The following is a 22,261-nucleotide window of genomic DNA, read 5'->3' as shown; positions in this document are numbered from 1 at the left end:
CTTTCTTCAATCTCCATTAGTGGCTCCATCAACATACTTAACCAATTGATTGGTTGGGGGCCTCTACCGTGAACAAAGAATCAAGCAAGTTGTAAGGTAATTAGTGAATATTGCTCTTTCTATAAATTTTCAATGTTTCTCTCTTCTCAACCCCTCTCAAGCTTGAGAAGTTTAATTGGTATGGTTTTTTTTAAATGCTATTGAAGTTTGAATAGTAGTGAAGAGTTACATAATGCTATTGAAGTTAATTTTCATTTATGTTTAAATTCTAATGATTTTTATGTAAATTCTCTCTCTCACTCAAGAAATGGTCATACTCATGACCCGTTCTCAATCCAAATCAAGCTTTTCATAAAGTTTTTCCTTAACCCAAGATTAAGCTATGCTTGAGGCCAAATTAATGGCTTTTTTCTATGCTTTTAGTTTATGTATATTAATGATTCAATCCATTATGGATTAATAATCCAATTAGAGATTATTTTAATTATTTCCTTAATGATAAGCATTATCCCTTAGAAAAATTGAGATTTATCAGTCATAGCAGCGGAGCTATGGCAAAATTTTTATAAAAATTATGCATAAAATAATCTCATTCAAAGCATAAAAAGAGGACTTCCTACCATATTCTAGGAATTATCATCCTAGATTAATTGAAAGAATTTCATTATAATCATAGAGAAATTGAATTTTTATCATGCATAAAGGATAAGTTTTTATATCAAAAGTGTTATTTTTACCATTTTTATTTCATGCATAGAAGTATGCATAATGCTTAAATTTTTATATCAAAAGTGTTACTTTTATTATTTTTATTTTCATGCATAGAAGTATGCATAATAGATAAATTTTTATATCAAAAGTGTTACTTTTATTATTTTTATTTTCATGCATAGAAGTATGCATAAAGGATAAATTTTTATATCAAAAGTGTTACTTTTATCATTTTTATTTCATGCATAGAAGTATACATAATGGATAAATTTTTATATCAAAAGTGTTACTTTTATCAAATTTGAATTTCATGCATAGAGGTATGCATAAAAAGTTGATTATTTTATTGTAAGGGTGTTACTTTTATCATATTGGATTTCATGCATAGAGGTATGCATAAAAGATATTCTTTTTATACTAAAAGTGTGATTTTCCTCATAAATGGATTTTATGCATAACTTAGATGCATAAGAGAAATTCTTTTATTCTAAAAGTGTAATTCCTACTAAATTGAATTTATGCATAAGAAGATGCATTAAAAAATTGATTTTTAATTCAAAAGTGTCATTCTCATCTAAATTGAATTTATGCATAGGAAGATGCATAAAAGATTGAATTTTAATTCAAAAGTGTCATTTTCATTTAAAATGAATTTATGCATAGGAAGATGCATAAAAGATTGATTTTACTTCGGAAGTATTAATCTCCTTAAATAGAATTTATGGATAAGTAAATGTGTAAAGAAATCTTATATCAAATATAAGAATTCTCTTGTATTCTATAAATAGATATGAGATGTGATAGGATGTGATAAGAGGTGTATAAGAGGTGATAAGATGAATTAAGATGTGATAGGATGTGATAAGAGGTGTATAAGAGGTGATAAGAGGTGATAAGATGAATTAAGATGTGATAAGATGTGTATGGGATGAGGTAAGAAGTGTATGTGATAGGATAAGATGTATATGGGTTGTGATAGGGCAAGAATGGATGTGATGTAAAAGATTAGATGTGAAGGCATATGGGGTTATATGAATGGAAATGTGGAGATGGATGTATGTATATGGATGTGTGGATGTGGAGATGGGAGTATGGATGTATGAATGTGAAAATAGATGTGTATACATGAAGATGTATATGCAGAGATGGGAATGTGGATGTGAATGTGGATGTGGATGTGGATGTAGATATGGATGTATAGATGTGAATGGGAATGTGGATGTGGATGTATGTATGTATGTGGATGTAGATGTGAATGGGAATGTGGATGTGGATGTATATGAATGTGGATGTAGATGTGGAGGTATAGATGTGAATGGGAATGTGGATGTGGATGTATGTATGTATGTGGATGTAGATGTGGATGTATAGATGTGAATGGAAATGTGGATGTGGATGTATGTATGTATGTGGATGTGGATGTATGTATGTATGTGGATGTGGATGTATGAATGAGGACGTGATAATGGATGTATGCATGTAGATGTGGATATATGGATGTGAATATGAATGTGGATGTGGATGTGGATGTATGGATGTGGATATGGATGTGTATGTATGAATGTAGATAAGGGATGTGGATGTGAAAATGGAGGTATGCATGTAGATGTGGATGTATGGATGTGAATATGGATGTGGATGTGGATGTATAAATGAGGATGTGAATGTGGATGTGAATGTGAATGTGGATGTGAATGTGGATGTATGGATGTGGATATGAATGTGTATGTATGAATGTGGATATGGGATGTGGATGTATAAATGAGGATGTGAAAATGGATGTATCCATGTAAATGTGGATGTATGAATGTGAATGTGAATTAATGTGTCGTCGATATGAGGAAATGGATGAGAATGAGTACACATTGAATGGAATGTGGAATAAGTAATGTGGACTAAGGAGGGATAATGTGGAAAGACGAGAGTTTGATTTAGAAACTGTATTTTGTGACTGTTTGTAAATGACTGTTTTATGTCAAGAATGCTGGGGAAGCATTTTGACCATCTTGTGGATTAAGGTCATGAAGACCTAACTGTTAAAGTTGCAACTGCTGACGGAGAGTCAATGGAGGACGTCTCGCGTAGCAAGGTCGACCGAGGTCTTGACCAGCCTCGGTTCGATTTAAATGGTGAGCTTCCGGTACGGTGGATGAGGGACCAAGGAAGCGGCCTATGAGTGAAGCGCTAGGTCACCTGCGAAGGATCCTAGAGGGTGCTGACCATACGGTGCTCGGGCTCTGGGTCGCCCAGGATACCCACGCGTGCGTCGAGGAAGATATTGGAACAAGGAGTAAGAGTTGTTTTGTGAAACCGGGCATGGATCTGGTTGATTGACCTTGCTGGTCTTCAATGGATGAGTCCATGGCTCTTTATATGGATCTGTTGGTTGATCTTGCTGATCTTCAACGAGAGTCCATCTTGATTTTTATAAGTGATTATATTGCCGAGTATTATGGGCTAGGAACTATTGAAAAGGCCCCTGTGTGGACAGGTGGTGAGCGTTCTAGTTGCCAATGATGCCATAGATACTCTGATGAAGGAATGATGGGAAATTATGAATCAACTGGATAAATTGGGAGATTGTGATCAGTGGTACTATGGTTTCATTAAAGGATTGTTTTAAAGTTAGCTGATGCTAAGAAAAAGGCAATTTTCATATTGGGTGTGTAAGTGGTGTGGCTAGTTTTATGTTTGCATGAAATTCCGGCTAGGGGGCCTTGGAACTCTTTTCCTTGGTACCCGGGACAAAACCTAACCAAATTCCAAATTGGATCCCATCACTACAGTGGTTGGGCGGTTGGCTAACCCATGGGATCGGATGGGGTTAGGCTGGACTGATGGATCCGTAAATCGAGATTTAATTTCTATTATTACGATAGATGAAGTAAATCCCGGATAGAAATTGTTCTATGGATAGGAATCAACGGCTGTGCCTCTTGATGGGGAAAAAAGCGTTGATCCCAATGATCCAAGTGCAAGTTTCTTCCTTGATTTGACCAAGTACCGTATAAGGTACAGTCAGATCAGTTGATCCGTAAATGATCTTGACTACGTTAGAGTAAAGAGTTATCCTGGTGGAATCGCCCATACTTTCCGGGTAAAGGAAGTTTTTCCAGTTTCGGTTTTGGACAAACCGACGGATTAGTCTCTTGTCCGGATATCCGTGGGCGAGGCCCCGAGTGTGGGACCCTGCCTCGCGCAAGAAGTGCTACTTCCGCTGCTAGTACCCCGAATCCGTTGCGCGGTGGGAACAGGGATCTCACAGTTGGTATCAGAGCATTTGGTTAATAAAGATCAACTGAGAAGACAAATATGTCAAACATTTATCAAGAAACACAAAAAGGTTGTAATTGTGTGATATAAGTCATACAATTTGATATTCAAACTAAAATTTGTAAATTGGTAATTGGGTCTTCAGATGGAAGTACCGCAATTATATAGAATCCCTGACTTGCTTGAGGCCTAGACATGATGGTATTTACCTTATAATTCCAAGGGCCGTGACTACCCGTATATACCGAGAGTATACTGCAGCTCTTTACTGACAGTATATACGAGTAAATCTAAGACTTGAAATTTTAAGCGTTAATGCTATCCAGATGATGAATTCGAATGTGGTTGATATGATTTTTAATTCTATTTGAGAACTGATGAAATTGATTTGGATTCTGATTGAAAAATGATGATTTCTTAAATTTAGTTGAAATGTAATAAGCTGAGCGAAACCACATGAGGATGAATGGGACGAGTCCCTGTGATGATATTCATAACTGGAATGATGATAACGATTTCAGCAAATCACTATGAGATTAGTGGATTGTGCTGTCAAAGTGCTACTGTTAACACTTGACTCGGTATATCAAGTTAAGGGATGACAAATTGAAAACTTGCTTGACTGAAATTCCCGTGGAGGAATGTTCAGAAAGAAAAAATTTCGATCTGATGGACCATTATCGTGTTAAGGATATGAATGATATGATCTAAAATGAATTGTTATTTAATGATGAGTTCTATATAAGGGATATTTATCCCCGTATTCTGTTGGGTTGACCAGAATATAAGGAACCCTAGAATAAATTAGATCTTAAGAAAAAGAGTTGTCCTCTACTTGGCGAGATGAGGACATCTCGTACTTTTTTAAGTGGGGTAGAATGTAAGATTCCTCCCCAGCCTTCGAAGTATACAGGAGTAAGAATCTCCATTTTTGATCTCTAAAATAAAAGAACGATTCTGTTTAAGAAAGAAAGACCCTTTCCCTAGAATACTTCTCAGGAGTTCCACCTATTTTAAGGATTCAGAACAGAAGTAAAAATCGGTGTTTTGGATACCAAGGTTTTGGTCTTCATTCGAGTACGGCCCAAAAGAAGTTCTTTATCTATTGGGGAATTTAAGAAGTTATCCCCCAGATATTGTGAGCCTTATCTGAATTCAAAGAAAGTAAGCGACTTAGCTTACGAGCTTCTTTTATCTCCTCATCTCAAAGTTCTTAATGTATTTCATAGAAATATGTGCCAAACCCAAATCATGGAAAGACGGTAAAACTTCAGTGGCAAGTTACCGTTGGCTTCTAAGTTACGCTAGCTCCTTCCTTTATATAAGTCGTAACTTTTACTTGTCGTTCACAGTAATCTTACTTCCATCGATCTTCTTTCTTTCTTAATCTCCTTCATGGCTTGGCAACAAGAATTAGTTTTATCCATGATGATTTCTCACCTTCAAGACGCAAGGGAGTCTGTGAAGAAAGATTTTATAGAGCAGTATGAGCGCTCACTTTTCCCTCACTTGGGAACTTCTGTAGCGCAGACAAAATGGCGGACCTATCAAGACATAACTAGGGTAACACCCTGGGGTCAGCAGCACTTTCGTAACAATGTTCGCTTGGCCATGGTTATTGAAGCTTTGGGTTTGGGTCCCCGATACTACTGCGTCATGAGATCAAGGCATCCTGGGTTTTCTGAGCGGGTCTTCTTACTGGCGTGTTTTCTTCCTCATGAGAAGATATGCCTTTACCCCGTTTTTGGCTTGCCTCTCAGAGGTCCTTTTGTTAGAACACCTCATACCACTGAGATAGGCGCAGCAATAACCCACAGAATCATTCCCATAGATGAGTTACCTTATACTTGTGCAGCTTGTGAGGACTGCTTTTGTGACCATATGATGGACGGGCTTATGGAAGTGTAAAGAGTTCCTCTATCTTTACTGTATAAGTTCCGAGAATGAATAAAGTTTAAATCTTGTTCGTATTTTGAATCTTGCTCTCTTTAAGACTTATCTTGGTGGTTAATCTTGATTAAAATTTTTCTCTAAGTCTCATATTCGTGAATCTTGCGAAATTATCACAAGTTGAGATGAGGACATCTCGCGTTTTTTAAGTGGGGTAGAATGTAAGATTCCTCCCCCAACCCCTTTTTGATGTCTAGTATCTTCCCCTGTAATCAACCCTCTTCAGAAATATACAGACCCTGTTGCTAACTATTTTAGCCTAGAGAGAGAAAAATTATTCTAGAGAGAGAATATTCAGATTTTGAATATTTTTGGATAGAAAAATATCTCTTATAATTCAGATGAGTTCCCCTGAAACAGAAATTCAAAAAGAATTTTCCAATGTGCAATTGGAATTATATGGAAATAGGTATAAAGAACCTTAGTCTAAGGGTCTAGATTTTCAGAAAACTTTAGACTATGGTCCAATTAAGGTTCCTATGGGCCAATAGCATCAATCCATGTGTAGGGAAGAGATAAATCCATATTTGTAAAAAGAAGATACCCAAAAATGAGTAAATGCTCACATAAGGTGAAGAGTTAAAAATGTACAAGGTTTATTAGTAAAAAACTATGAGCAATATTAAAAATATGAGATATTTTGGGTATCCAAAAATGAGTAAATGCTCACATAAGATGAAGAGTTGAAAATGTACAAGGTTTATTAGTAAAAAACTATGAGCAATATTAAAATGATGCCATTATGACACATATGTAAGGAAGGGGAATTCTTTAAAGGAGGTGCATATTTCACATAAGATGAAGAGTTCAAAATGTACAAGGTTTATTAGTAAAAAACTATGAGCAATATTAAAATGATTCCATTATGACACATATGTAAGGAAGGGGAATTCTTTAAAGGAGGTGCATATTTCACATAAGATGAAGAGTTGAAAATGTACAAGGTTTATTAGGAAAAAAAAACTATGAGCAATATTAAAATGATTCCATTATGACACATATGTAAGGAAGGGGAGTTCTTTAAAGGAGGTGCATATTTCACATGCTTGAATTAGTTTTAAACTCATAAAAATTGAGATATTTCATCTCTCCTCTCTCCTCATTCAAGTCTAGTTCCAAAAAGTTAGCTTAACTGACCTAAAAATGGTTAAATATTGACCAAACTGATTTAGAAAATTCTAGAATCAGTTTGTTTGGTTAGAAGCTCAATTTTTCCTATAAATAGAAGCCTCCCCCTTGTTGAAAAATAGTTAGTGTTTATGCATCGTTACTCTACTCCACCCAAGCCAAGAACTGTGAATTCATTTAATAATTCACTAGTTTTTGGAGCTTCCCTCTTTCTTCAATCTCCATTAGTGGCTCCATCAACATACTTAACCAATTGATTGGTTGGGGGCCTCTACCGTGAACAAAGAATCAAGCAAGTTGTAAGGTAATTAGTGAATATTGCTCTTTCTATAAATTTTCAATGTTTCTCTCTTCTCAACCCCTCTCAAGCTTGAGAAGTTTAATTGGTATGGTTTTTTTTAAATGCTATTGAAGTTTGAATAGTAGTGAAGAGTTACATAATGCTATTGAAGTTAATTTTCATTTATGTTTAAATTCTAATGATTTTTATGTAAATTCTCTCTCTCACTCAAGAAATGGTCATACTCATGACCCGTTCTCAATCCAAATCAAGCTTTTCATAAAGTTTTTCCTTAACCCAAGATTAAGCTATGCTTGAGGCCAAATTAATGGCTTTTTTCTATGCTTTTAGTTTATGTATATTAATGATTCAATCCATTATGGATTAATAATCCAATTAGAGATTATTTTAATTATTTCCTTAATGATAAGCATTATCCCTTAGAAAAATTGAGATTTATCAGTCATAGCAGCGGAGCTATGGCAAAATTTTTATAAAAATTATGCATAAAATAATCTCATTCAAAGCATAAAAAGAGGACTTCCTACCATATTCTAGGAATTATCATCCTAGATTAATTGAAAGAATTTCATTATAATCATAGAGAAATTGAATTTTTATCATGCATAAAGGATAAGTTTTTATATCAAAAGTGTTATTTTTACCATTTTTATTTCATGCATAGAAGTATGCATAATGCTTAAATTTTTATATCAAAAGTGTTACTTTTATTATTTTTATTTTCATGCATAGAAGTATGCATAATAGATAAATTTTTATATCAAAAGTGTTACTTTTATTATTTTTATTTTCATGCATAGAAGTATGCATAAAGGATAAATTTTTATATCAAAAGTGTTACTTTTATCATTTTTATTTCATGCATAGAAGTATACATAATGGATAAATTTTTATATCAAAAGTGTTACTTTTATCAAATTTGAATTTCATGCATAGAGGTATGCATAAAAAGTTGATTATTTTATTGTAAGGGTGTTACTTTTATCATATTGGATTTCATGCATAGAGGTATGCATAAAAGATATTCTTTTTATACTAAAAGTGTGATTTTCCTCATAAATGGATTTTATGCATAACTTAGATGCATAAGAGAAATTCTTTTATTCTAAAAGTGTAATTCCTACTAAATTGAATTTATGCATAAGAAGATGCATTAAAAAATTGATTTTTAATTCAAAAGTGTCATTCTCATCTAAATTGAATTTATGCATAGGAAGATGCATAAAAGATTGAATTTTAATTCAAAAGTGTCATTTTCATTTAAAATGAATTTATGCATAGGAAGATGCATAAAAGATTGATTTTACTTCGGAAGTATTAATCTCCTTAAATAGAATTTATGGATAAGTAAATGTGTAAAGAAATCTTATATCAAATATAAGAATTCTCTTGTATTCTATAAATAGATATGAGATGTGATAGGATGTGATAAGAGGTGTATAAGAGGTGATAAGATGAATTAAGATGTGATAGGATGTGATAAGAGGTGTATAAGAGGTGATAAGAGGTGATAAGATGAATTAAGATGTGATAAGATGTGTATGGGATGAGGTAAGAAGTGTATGTGATAGGATAAGATGTATATGGGTTGTGATAGGGCAAGAATGGATGTGATGTAAAAGATTAGATGTGAAGGCATATGGGGTTATATGAATGGGAATGTGGAGATGGATGTATGTATATGGATGTGTGGATGTGGAGATGGGAGTATGGATGTATGAATGTGAAAATAGATGTGTATACATGAAGATGTATATGCAGAGATGGGAATGTGGATGTGAATGTGGATGTGGATGTGGATGTAGATATGGATGTATAGATGTGAATGGGAATGTGGATGTGGATGTATGTATGTATGTGGATGTAGATGTGAATGGGAATGTGGATGTGGATGTATATGAATGTGGATGTAGATGTGGAGGTATAGATGTGAATGGGAATGTGGATGTGGATGTATGTATGTATGTGGATGTAGATGTGGATGTATAGATGTGAATGGGAATGTGGATGTGGATGTATGTATGTATGTGGATGTGGATGTATGTATGTATGTGGATGTGGATGTATGAATGAGGACGTGATAATGGATGTATGCATGTAGATGTGGATATATGGATGTGAATATGAATGTGGATGTGGATGTGGATGTATGGATGTGGATATGGATGTGTATGTATGAATGTAGATAAGGGATGTGGATGTGAAAATGGAGGTATGCATGTAGATGTGGATGTATGGATGTGAATATGGATGTGGATGTGGATGTATAAATGAGGATGTGAATGTGGATGTGAATGTGAATGTGGATGTGAATGTGGATGTATGGATGTGGATATGAATGTGTATGTATGAATGTGGATATGGGATGTGGATGTATAAATGAGGATGTGAAAATGGATGTATCCATGTAAATGTGGATGTATGAATGTGAATGTGAATTAATGTGTCGTCGATATGAGGAAATGGATGAGAATGAGTACACATTGAATGGAATGTGGAATAAGTAATGTGGACTAAGGAGGGATAATGTGGAAAGACGAGAGTTTGATTTAGAAACTGTATTTTGTGACTGTTTGTAAATGACTGTTTTATGTCAAGAATGCTGGGGAAGCATTTTGACCATCTTGTGGATTAAGGTCATGAAGACCTAACTGTTAAAGTTGCAACTGCTGACGGAGAGTCAATGGAGGACGTCTCGCGTAGCAAGGTCGACCGAGGTCTTGACCAGCCTCGGTTCGATTTAAATGGTGAGCTTCCGGTACGGTGGATGAGGGACCAAGGAAGCGGCCTATGAGTGAAGCGCTAGGTCACCTGCGAAGGATCCTAGAGGGTGCTGACCATACGGTGCTCGGGCTCTGGGTCGCCCAGGATACCCACGCGTGCGTCGAGGAAGATATTGGAACAAGGAGTAAGAGTTGTTTTGTGAAACCGGGCATGGATCTGGTTGATTGACCTTGCTGGTCTTCAATGGATGAGTCCATGGCTCTTTATATGGATCTGTTGGTTGATCTTGCTGATCTTCAACGAGAGTCCATCTTGATTTTTATAAGTGATTATATTGCCGAGTATTATGGGCTAGGAACTATTGAAAAGGCCCCTGTGTGGACAGGTGGTGAGCGTTCTAGTTGCCAATGATGCCATAGATACTCTGATGAAGGAATGATGGGAAATTATGAATCAACTGGATAAATTGGGAGATTGTGATCAGTGGTACTATGGTTTCATTAAAGGATTGTTTTAAAGTTAGCTGATGCTAAGAAAAAGGCAATTTTCATATTGGGTGTGTAAGTGGTGTGGCTAGTTTTATGTTTGCATGAAATTCCGGCTAGGGGGCCTTGGAACTCTTTTCCTTGGTACCCGGGACAAAACCTAACCAAATTCCAAATTGGATCCCATCACTACAGTGGTTGGGCGGTTGGCTAACCCATGGGATCGGATGGGGTTAGGCTGGACTGATGGATCCGTAAATCGAGATTTAATTTCTATTATTACGATAGATGAAGTAAATCCCGGATAGAAATTGTTCTATGGATAGGAATCAACGGCTGTGCCTCTTGATGGGGAAAAAAGCGTTGATCCCAATGATCCAAGTGCAAGTTTCTTCCTTGATTTGACCAAGTACCGTATAAGGTACAGTCAGATCAGTTGATCCGTAAATGATCTTGACTACGTTAGAGTAAAGAGTTATCCTGGTGGAATCGCCCATACTTTCCGGGTAAAGGAAGTTTTTCCAGTTTCGGTTTTGGACAAACCGACGGATTAGTCTCTTGTCCGGATATCCGTGGGCGAGGCCCCGAGTGTGGGACCCTGCCTCGCGCAAGAAGTGCTACTTCCGCTGCTAGTACCCCGAATCCGTTGCGCGGTGGGAACAGGGATCTCACACTAGTGAAGCTAACAGGGAAATCCATATTATTCTCTCTTGGTTGGGCCAATACACAACCAATTGCAAAGGCCAAATCATTAACATGCACATGGATGATAATATCCTAGTTGGGAGATGTAAGGATTGGTGCACTTGCTAAGGCTTTCTTGAGAGCGTTGTAGGACCTTTAACAATCAACTATTCATTCAAATATGATAAGTAGCCTATACAAGGGTCTATCTAAATCTTCTATAGTAACCAACGTGTCCCATGAATCATTAGACACTCTTGAAGTTTATGGGTGGTGGGAGCTTAAGAATAAGTCTCACCTTGCTATCCTCTGTTGAAATGCCATGTTTGGAAATAATGTGGCCAAGTATTACCCCATGTCTCACCCAAAACTGGCATTTAAGTGGGTTGAGGGAGATTCGATACAATCTACATTTCTTAAGTACCTTTCTCAAGCACCAAAGATGTTCTTTCCCTTTGGAGTTGACACAAAAGGTCATCCATGAAAACCTCAAGGAACTCCCTAAGGTTTTCCTTATATGCTATGTACATGAGCATTTGGAAAGTGTTTAGGATGTGGATAGGTCAAATGGCATAACTTTGACATACACATAAGTGCCCCATTCCATGCCAAATGGTGTCTCACGTTGATCATTTGGACCTATCTCCATTTGTTTATAGCCCAAAAACCCATTAATGAAGTTGTATAGGCCTCTTTGCCTGCTACACATTCTAGCACATGATTAGTGAATGGCAATGGGTAACGATATTTTACCATGGTTGTAATAACCTTTTTGAGGTTAACACACACCTAAATTTTCCCATTCTTATTAGGCACTATGACTATTGGGATAGCCATTCCTTATGCTCTCTCTCTCATAAATGAACCCGAGTTTGATGAGTGTTAATTTTATCCTTAACCATCCTATAATATTTTGGATTCACTTGATACTCCATGTGCCTTGATGGCTTTGCTCCTGCAACACAACAGGAATAGTGTGCTTGACCACCTTTGGAGGTACACCCTTCATGTTAGCGTATCCAAGCGAAGCAGTCCTAGAACTCTATGAGTAGGTCAATTAGGTCATTTTCTTCCTCTAGAGCTAGGTCTTTTTCAATGTAAATCATTTTTGGATCTTCGTCAAGTCTTGCTAGGCTGACCTCCTTAACTTTAGCTAGTCCATTTTCAAGATGTTCCAGACTTTCCATCAAGGGTCCTCTTTGCCTTTTCAAAATGCACAAAGTGATCACCCACGTCATATGTTTTGAAGTGCTCAAGAAGCTGCCTAAGATCTTCCACATAGACACTATCTTGTAGAATGTGCTTGGCTTCTTTTTTAGCCTCTGCTAAGGCTTTTTTTCTTGCTCTTCTTGTGGAGCGAGAGTTTTTTTTATTTTCTCAAACTTGAGGGTTCATCCCTCTCTGTGGCCATTAACTTGACCAGAACCTTGGAAATATTGAGCTCTTTTTACCATTGGTGGGCAAAAGTCCACATGAGAGTCTGTGGCCTCAACGTATCAAAGCCAATGGTCTTCATTCCCTCCCTAGAGGAGATATAAATCTTATCTTTTTTAGCATTTCAGGCCTCAAGCTGCCACCTCCTAGTTGTGGATATCTCCTTCAAATTTGGGTGTATGTTACATTATTGCAATGCCATATAGACTGAAGCAATTCCCTTGCTATCCGTTTTGGCATATCTCATACATGTTCTTGTTGGGAGGATGTCCACAGTGTTGCGATGATGTGCATCCAATTCTTGTAGTCTTCTTGCTTTTTGGGAGTGAAGCAAACTCTGAGCTCTCACACTCCTCGTCCAATGTTTTATGACATATGAGGCACGTGTTTAGTTATGCAGTGTTATTAGTGGTACGGAGTATTCAACAAAAGGTCCAGCACTCATGGGATGATTTTTCCATGTTCTCAGGTTTAGTTTGAGGGGTCCATTCCTCTTTCGTGTGTAGATATGGTCTATGTCCCAGTCAATGAACTATTCTAGCCTCTCATAAAGAGTCTGTCTAGGATGCAATCATAAGAGTTGTGCTGCTGGGAAAAGTTCATTACCACAAAAATGAGTGGCAAAAACGCACAAAAGCCCCATGGGTTTTACTGTGGCCCCATCAGTAAGCTTAACTATTAGGCTGATAGTGTCCAATGAAGGCTTGCCCCCACTTTTTCTAGCTTCTCCCAGCACTACCTGGTAATAATGTTAACTCCAACCTCTCCATCTAGGATGGTTGTGACTTGACTGTTCTTATATTTTACTAAAAAAGGATGACATTCATGTCATCACTCTCAAAGTAGTGATTGCCTGTTGGAGAATGCACAGGCAGAAGCATAAACTGAACAAGAGAGAGCTTGTGGACAATATCACCTTTTATAATAGCAAACAACTTTACAATGGCAATAGCCAGCACAACAGAAGTGTTGAACAATGTGCAAGGGATTGGATGGTGAAGTGAAGAATGGGGAGACTCTCCTTATATAGTGAATATGAGAACTAGTCAGTAGCCCCTAGGAGCTCGCCGACTGCTCCACGACCAACTACACATGAGAAAAAATAGGTAAATGCCCATCAAATAGGCACTGCCCAAATACACTAAGATGCATAAATTCTAGCACCCCCTCTACAACTCATAGTGTGCAAGAGTCTGAAGAAGATAAGTTGATGAAGATGCAACCATGGACCCTCTAGCACCGCAAATACTAGAATCACCTTGGAGAGAGCACCCGCCAACCTGTGTCCTCGAAAAAAAATGCCATCACGAATAACAATCAACAATCCTTGGACAAATGCCCTCTCTTCCTACAAGAGAGAAGCAGCGACTCCGACCTTTCTTATGAACTGTGGAAAGTGCCTAGTCAGAACTATTGAGAGAGACCTTCATCTTACCCTTTGTTGAGACTTGAGGACAAACTCTTCCTCCAAGAGTAGGGAGCTAAGATCATCAAAATCCAACTGAGTGGTTGTGTCCTGGCCTCTCAAAGCTCGAGAAGGGGGAGCCATATCCACAGCAAACAAAGAACACAAATCTTAGCACTCCAAAACTCCTCTCGAGTGCTTTCCAATGAAGCAAGGAACCAGGACCAATCAGCCCCCTCTGAAATCTAAGAGAGAAAGAGGTTGGACGTAGCAAAACAGTCCTAGAACCACCGGGAACCTCCTACCGGACGGGCACGACTCGTGGAGGAAGAAGGGGATGTAGTGCCATTTGTCTGGCAACACCACATGCAAGAAACTCACCAACAACTAATGCCAGAGTAGAAAACGCAGCCACAACTCCTCAACCTGCCTGTGTGAAACAAAACACAGCCTGTAAAGCTGGCAGATAGCGAGAAGATGGCTAGACCAGAAAATACCTCTTTGTCGCACTAGTTGTGGCATTGATCACATGTACAAGGTTTGCCCATTGAGAGCATCCGCCCTAGGTCTAGCCGAAGAGCATAAGCCGACTACTATGAGCATTAACTTTGCTAAGCATTAGAGATGGGCTAATATATACGGTTCCTCTCATCAATGCCTATGACGAGAATGCAAAATAAGAGGAGAGCTGTTGCTCACATGAACCTGGAGAGCTTCAGCTCTCTCTTGTGCTTACTTAAAGGGCGCAGAGACCAATCCAAGTTCTGCAAATCAACAAAGTCTCGAAACATGCTAGAGTCACCCCTAGAACCAAAAGACAAAGATCCAAGAAGATAGGACAATGGGAGGGTCGCATGACACTTTAAGAGAGTTTAGGAGAGAATACACTAGTACCTCTCTGATACAGCTTCCAATGTTTTTTCAACCTCTTCTAAGGAGGAATTGAATCCTCAGCCGACCCATCATGGACCAAGAAGAACTAGTCATAGACCTAAGCAACTTGCCTAAAAAGCTGGAGGAATATCCCAACCCAATTGAAGAGAAAAGCATGCTGGAAATAGCTTAGGAATTGGTACAATCATGCCAAGCACAATTGGAACCTCCAGTAGCTCCCCACTATCGAATCGCAAATGCCAATTTCACTTTACTCAAGAGAAGACCGAGAAAAGAACCAATTTGTTTTGCAACACGAGGAGACTTGGAACTGGGCTTAGGCGAAGTGGAAAAAAGCTTTGAAGAAATTGCCTCCAAAATCTTGGGAGATGATAGAAGAGATCCACACTCGAAAGGGCCTATACACATTCCATATATCATTACCAGGTCTTGATAGCTATGTTAGTGAAAATGGACATACCCTGTGAGACAACTATGCAAGTTTGACGTGAAGAGAGGCATATGGGAAAGGCGTATGAGAGATGTGATGAGCTTTTAGACTCTTTGCTCCTTAGTTGAATCCTCTTGTATTCTCTGTACATTCTTTTATTCTCTTTTATTGACGTGGCCTCTAACTGTATGCACGGCATTGATGTTGTTGGCGGCCTATATGCACGGACGTTGGTGAGGTTGATGTGGCCTCTGACCACCACGTCATAATGCCAAACTTTGGCAATATGACATGGCAGTTAGAGGCCACATCAACCTCCTCAACGTCTATAAGTGGAGAGTCAGCAAAATCAGCATTTTGCGCATTCTTTGGTGTTCATTTTTCATGCGTTTGTTCAAAGCGAGAGATTCAAGCGTTTTTTAAGCATTTGTTCTTCAAGCATCTTATAGCATTCGTTCAAGCGTTCATTTTTCAGGCGTCTTATAGCATTCGTTTTTCAAGCGTTCGTTCAAGCGTTCATTGTCGGTGTATGGGAAAGGCCCATGCTATGGAAGGACCTAAAGGATTGGATGGACGAAGAAGGAGTAAGAGCGAGCATGGAAGAAAAACCACCTCAAGACTCCTTAGATGAGTCTGATGATGATAAACCCACTAGCAGGGAAGAGGCAGTTCACTAAGCTTTTCCAAAAGTATCAGTGAATAAATTAGGCCATATTAGAATTTGTGCATTTCAGTGTATTTGGGAAATGCCTATTTTATGGGCATTTATCTATTTTTTTCTCATGTGTAGTTGGTTGTGGACCAATCGGCCGCCAGCTCCTAGGGGCTGCCGACTAGTTCCCATATTCACTATATCAGGAGTCTCCCCATTATTCACTTCACCATCCAATCCATTTTACATTGTTCAACAATTCTCCTGGCTATTGCCATTGTAAAGCTGTTTTCTATTATAAAAGGTGATTTGGTCCACAAGCTCTCTCTACTCTCTCTTGTTTAGTTTATGCTTCCTCCTATGCATTCTCCAACATGGTATCATTTGCTTAGGTTTAGGCTGCTACAACACTCTGCATTCTGCTCGTTGTCTTCGTCTGTGCTGTGCATTTTGGTTCCATAGCTTCTCCTGGCTCTACAGATGAGCATCAACAGTTGTTGCGTTTTCTAGTGGTTGTGGGTTGGTTAGTGTAGCTTCCATAGCCTTTTTAATGGGATACGCCGCCACTCGGAGGTCCTTTACAGTAATAGCATTGTAGCAGCATGCGAGATCCCAACGCATTGATGTCCCTCCCTCTATTAGATTGCATTATGACTATATAGACTGGTGGGTAGACATTGTCTCCATCTTAAACATAGTGACTAAGGATTTGACTTGGGGGAATCTAAGCCTCTAGGGGTTCTAGGTAGATAATGTCCATAGTCAAAATGTCTTATATACAAGACTCATATTTACAATGCCCAACTGCCCAAGTAATGTCTTGGGGCCCAAAAGCTAGCCTAGGCTAACTAAGTATATACTACCAGCATTATACAAGTCGTAAGCTTGGTTTTGCCTATCTTGCCACATTACACAAGTCATAAGCTTGGAGATTCCCCATAATCATCTACATAAATCACTTTACATAATACAAAAAGCATGGCACAAAAAGTGTTGCCGCGCATTCAGAGTAATGTCAGCCAATGTGGTTAACAATTCCATAGCATACTTCTAAGCAATTGGTACAACCTAGCCAATTGTCTGTTTGAAGTTGTCTATTAGAGAGCCTCCAACAACACAAAAAATAAATGACACCTACCACGAGAATTTTGTGAATGAAATGAATACGACTCTCCCTTGGAGACTAAGGTAAAGAATGGTTAGTGAGATCCTTTCTCCTCAACTTTTTTCAAAACCCAATCCCACCTTTGGGTCATTGATACATCCAATCTCAAGAGTATACCATGTACTCTAAGAATATATCATCCTTGGAGGAGGGGGATATGCATTGCATGTAGCAACTGACAAATCCTTATTAACTGCCCACATAATAGGTATCTCCTTGTCAACTGCCCACATAATAGATTTCTCCTTTTTCATTATGGATCCCGAAGCTAAGCAAAAATATGACACTATCCCATGCATTTTTAAATTTGTCTTCATTTCCATTTAAAGTGAGTTGTATCATCAGTAAGCTAAGTAAGCTGATCTAAACAATGTTGTGTTTTCTTGAGAAAAGTGAAATTCCTTCCACCAAGCCCATTTATTGCGTTTCCACCATTGAAGGTCCCAAGCTAGGCAATGGTAAAAGATGACACACATGCAATCTTGCCTAGGCCAAGGTACATTGTAGTTTGATTGTGTCATTTAATCATATCTTGCCTAGGCCAAGGTACATTTTAGTTTGATTGTCATTTGATCATGTCATCTATAATTATGCAATACATTCTTTTACCATTTGAGAGGAGGATTATTTTGATTCACCTCAGTCAAGAATCGGGTTTATAGTCCTAGGCAATAACTGACTTCTCTTTCGATGTGAACGAGGCACTCTACCGACTGAGCTAATTGCCCCCACTACTTGAGCTAATTGAACAAAGGGCTTTCACCCCCTTCAATGATTGATTCTTATTAATAGGTGGGATGCAAGAATAGATTCATTTCCTCCTCGAAGAATTGTACAAACCATGACGTAGACTACAGCTTTACCTTTTGAGCTAATTGTCCCCACTACTTGAGCTAATTGAATGAAGGACTTTCACCCCCTTCAATGATAGATTCTTATTCGTAGTTGGGATGCAAGAATAGATTCATTTCCTCCTCTAAGAACTGTACAAACTACGACGTAGACTACCAATTTGCCCTTCAGAGTCATCTACCCTTCGCGACTCAACCAACTATCAATGTCTATACTATCAATGTCTACGGCATTGGGACTGCACTTCGGGACTCAACCAACCATCAGTGTCTAGGGCATTAGAATTCATTTCGTGCCCAAATGAGCACGCAAACAAGGGAAATTATTCACTTTGAACAAATAGGGTGTCCTTTGCAGTGACAAGGAATGTTAGCTGGAAACGCGGTCAACTAACAGGCACCAATGCGGTGCAATATTTTCATGGAGTACTCTTGGTTGGAGAAGGCCTTGGTCTCTTCTCCATAAGCCGGATCGCCAAAGTCAAGGCGAGATCACATATTGGTCCAGTCCCCGTTGGTGTATTTAACATCCCTAAGGTTGTTGAGGCCTGCACGTGAGTGGCCAATTATGGTAAGATAGTAGATTGCTAAATTCTACTTTAGGCCAACATGGCTTTCACCTCATATCCGAATTTCATTTTTGGCACAAAAAGGTTGACACTGCATTGCCCATCAGAGGCCAGCCAATCTCAAGCTTATTGAAGTGCTATTAAATAATGTACTAATACCTGCATCTGTGGTAGACACCTCTACTCAGGAGTGGCCACAACCACTCTATATGCAGCTAATAATGAAGGAAAAAGGAAAAGCCTTGGGTTTCTTAACAGGCTGTGTTATTGCAGAACTATAGATGATATGATCAAATGACAATCAAACTGAAATGTACCCTGCCCTGGGCAAGACTGCATGTGTGACACAGAACTATAGATGATATGATCAAATGACAATCAAACTGAAATGTGCCCTGGCCTAGGCAAGTCTGCATGTGTGACACATATCATCTATAGTTCTGCAATACATTCTTTTACCATTTGAGAGGAGGATCATTTTGATTCTCTCTCTCACACACACAGATGTTCATATGAAAAGAGTACCTACCAGTAAACCATATTTCAATTGTCATCGACTGCAATAGTAAAACTAAAAGTTGTCTGCTCCTTGCATGACATGAGAGAGGAGGAGGAGAGAAATCGATAACTACTACACCACAAATTGATAACTACTATACCACAACCCCAAGATTACAAGTTATCATTAAAGCAAAAGGCACGCAAATAAAGGGGTGCAAGATTACATTACTTCTTAACATGCACAAAAAAATGCTTAACTTTATATAGACTCTAGACACTTAACCTCTTAACATGACATGAGAGAGAAAGTAGGTTAGTAACAGTGCATGCGATAAATAGCTAACACCTGCATTGAATACTGTACCACTATGATAAGAGAATGACAAGTTGTTCATGGATGGACAGAGCAAGAGGCACACAAACAAACTGGGGCAAGGAATAAAATAATTCTTAATGTGCACATAAAAATGCCTAACTTTGAATAATAACAATCAGTAGTAGACCACACAAGATAAAACTTCAAAAAGCTATCTCAACCAAAATCAAGTGAGAATGGAGTGACCAGCAGAATCCCTGACAGCAGCATCTTACTCTATTTGGCCTGGCTCAAACATCTGCAATAGTAACCTCTACTTCCACTCCAGGCTCTATTGTGATGGAAGTGATTTGCTTCACTACTTCGGAAGAACTGTGCAGGTCAATGACCCTCTTGTGTACACGCAGTTCAAACCTATCCCATGTGTTAGTTCCTGCACAGAAATAGGCCAACCTGTAACGTCAAGAGATCTCCCTCAAATGGACCCAAAAAACATCAACAATCATGCAGGTACGGTTTAAAAAAAATATGCAATAATGCAGGTGGAGAGGGCATTCCTGCAGACTGAGTTAGGTGAGATCATTAAAAGTTGAGTAGATGGCAAAAAAAGAGTTATACGCCATTTAGAGGGTTCTAGGATTGGTTACTGACTTTGTTCTCAATGTCAACATCTGCCCATTACTATATACCTAGATGAATCTAGGAACAAGCCCAAATTTACCTTTTACGAACATGCATGTTATATACTCGTGGTAGTCAACCCACAAGACTATATAACTATCAACTACATTATGCATAGTATGGACTTAATACTATGACATCCCCACTAACATCATCATGTCAGAGATAGAAAGAAAAAGCAAATATCAACTGGCCGCAACTCGGATGAAACATTCACAATGTGAAATCTGCATGTCCGCTAATACAGCTGAATTATATACCTAGATGAATCCAAGAACAAGCCCAAATTCACCTTTTACGAATGTGCATGTATGGTAATCAACCCACAAGACTATATAACTATCAACTCCATTATGCATAGCATGGACTAGATACTACGACATCCCCACTAACGTCATCAATGCTCAGTAGTGAGTGTAGAACGTTGTATCAAGATATGCTCTCACACACGCACTCCACACACACACACACACACACACATAAGAGCATATATTCACACAAAGGCCTTCATACTAAGTTTCTCTCAAACCTCCGGAGAAGCAGGGCAGACTCAGCCATAATGAAGCCTAGCACTAAGGGAAGTAGCAAATAGAAAGAATTAGTACAGCAAATAAGTAGTTGATGGGACAAATGCAACGCCAAATATAGAAAGAATAAGCACAATATCAACTAGCCGCAACTCGAATGAAAATTTCACAATGTGAAATCTGCATGTCCGCTAATACGGCTGAATTATATACCTAGATGAATCCAAGAACAAGCCCAAATTCACCTTTTAGGAACGTGCATGTTATATACTCATGGTAGTCAGCCCACAAGACTATATAACTATCTAATCATTATGCTTGATGGTCAGTGTTAACACGATCGTTCTGATCTGAATGAAAACAAGATACATGGACTCACCTTCTCCACATGGAGACTTGCGGGTGGTAATGTGAAGCACCTTGGTGGGCATTCTCACAGGCCCTTTGACTTTAAGCCTCTTGTCTTTCGCACCCCGAACTAGATCAGCACAGACTGTAGCAAAGCAGGCAAAATCAGAGTTCCAGATACGTGGCAAAACAGTATCCCTGTTAAAGTAGCCTCACATTCAAGATTGAGTTGTTCAAGCAGAACCTGCATGGCCTCTACTCACAGAAATATAACCTAGCAAAGACAAATTACAGGCAAACAACAAACTGACCTTTCTCTAAGTTCTTTACATTCTTCGAAGAAAGAGTGATTCGGATCCTGTGTACAGCTTCCTGAACTTCCTCGACGCCTGCCTTGCCAGGCTTCATGGGAGGCATGGTCATCGCCATGATTCTAAGGCATTAAAAAAATTACATGAGGTAAACCTGTGTCGATAACTCCTTCCCCCAAAATGTGTAGCACAGATCGAAAACAAAACCCACATAGTGTTGAAAGAAACCATGAAGAACGCACATACACAGTGAAGCAAGAAACCTAGATGCATTGGAGCAGCTCTGGCAGAGATATCCTAAGAAACTACACCCTGAAGAAACCCTGCGACCTTAAAACACTGAAGAAACCCTTCGGCCTTGGACCGTGACACAGGCACCTCGGAGAGACCCCAGCAGAGAAGAAACTTTGATAAAGCAGAATGCACAGCATACAGATCTCGAAGAACGTTTGCAGAGATGACGAGACATACCTGTATGAATGGTGAGGAGAGATCCCCCGAGACAGACACCAGCTCCTACAGCCGGCCACTTGCTGAGGGGAGCTCGCGCAAAATTCCCAGCTTCAAACGCTCAATTGTAGGCAGAACGAGTAGGGTTTCATGCCTTCATTGGGCCTCAAGCACCCTAATTTAGAAATTTGAAGATTTTGAGGGAAGTTTAGTTATAAATTTTCACATCCACTTGCTTATTTTTTTTATTTCTAGTGCATATATATTCACATTTTTTTGTTTAAGGTGCATTTATTTGTTTCATTTGGATTAAATTATGAGGAAGACAATGATGGTATTAAGTAAGGTCAAAGAAACGACAACAGTGTGAATAAAATTTTGTTGTGGCCTCAAACAATAATTATTCAAAGTGAAAGAATAAAGACTACGGCATGACCACATCAAACAATAATTGATTCATGTTCAACAAAG

At 38.5% G+C, this 22,261-nt stretch overlaps 1 protein-coding gene across 1 annotated transcript; it reads right to left on the bottom strand.

The window, feature by feature from the left end:
- Positions 1 to 19,484: 19,484 nt before the first annotated feature.
- On the bottom strand, positions 19,485 to 21,953 carry LOC147616607 (small ribosomal subunit protein uS10z/uS10x). Its single transcript, XM_086777671.1, has 4 exons — positions 21,812 to 21,953; positions 21,341 to 21,462; positions 21,061 to 21,174; positions 19,485 to 19,906 (listed from the first exon to the last, which is right to left on the bottom strand). Exons 2-4 carry the CDS (start codon positions 21,456 to 21,458, stop codon positions 19,764 to 19,766), a joined length of 375 nt encoding a protein of 124 aa, XP_086633797.1. The 5' UTR covers positions 21,459 to 21,462; positions 21,812 to 21,953; the 3' UTR covers positions 19,485 to 19,763.
- Between the last annotated feature and the right edge of the window lie 308 nt (positions 21,954 to 22,261).

Source organism: Cibotium barometz, chromosome 38 (assembly GCF_041138505.1).
Source record: "Cibotium barometz isolate CiBa-2024 chromosome 38, ASM4113850v1, whole genome shotgun sequence".
NCBI classification, from domain to species: domain Eukaryota; kingdom Viridiplantae; phylum Streptophyta; class Polypodiopsida; order Cyatheales; family Cibotiaceae; genus Cibotium; species Cibotium barometz.
The sequence above is the reverse complement of the archived record's forward strand: the minus strand, read 5'-3'. Positions and strand labels throughout refer to the sequence as shown.

Excerpts from the sequence above, each read along its gene's own strand:
- LOC147616607 (XM_086777671.1), bottom strand. The coding sequence starts at position 21,458 with ATGGCGATGACCATGCCTCCCATGAAGCCTGGCAAGGCAGGCGTCGAG. Across the intron at positions 21,175-21,340 it reads TGTAAAGAACTTAGAGAAAG|TCTGTGCTGATCTAGTTCGG; the intron begins GTCAGTTTGTTG and ends GCTTTGCTACAG. Across the intron at positions 19,907-21,060 it reads CAAGTCTCCATGTGGAGAAG|GAACTAACACATGGGATAGG; the intron begins GTGAGTCCATGT and ends ATTTCTGTGCAG.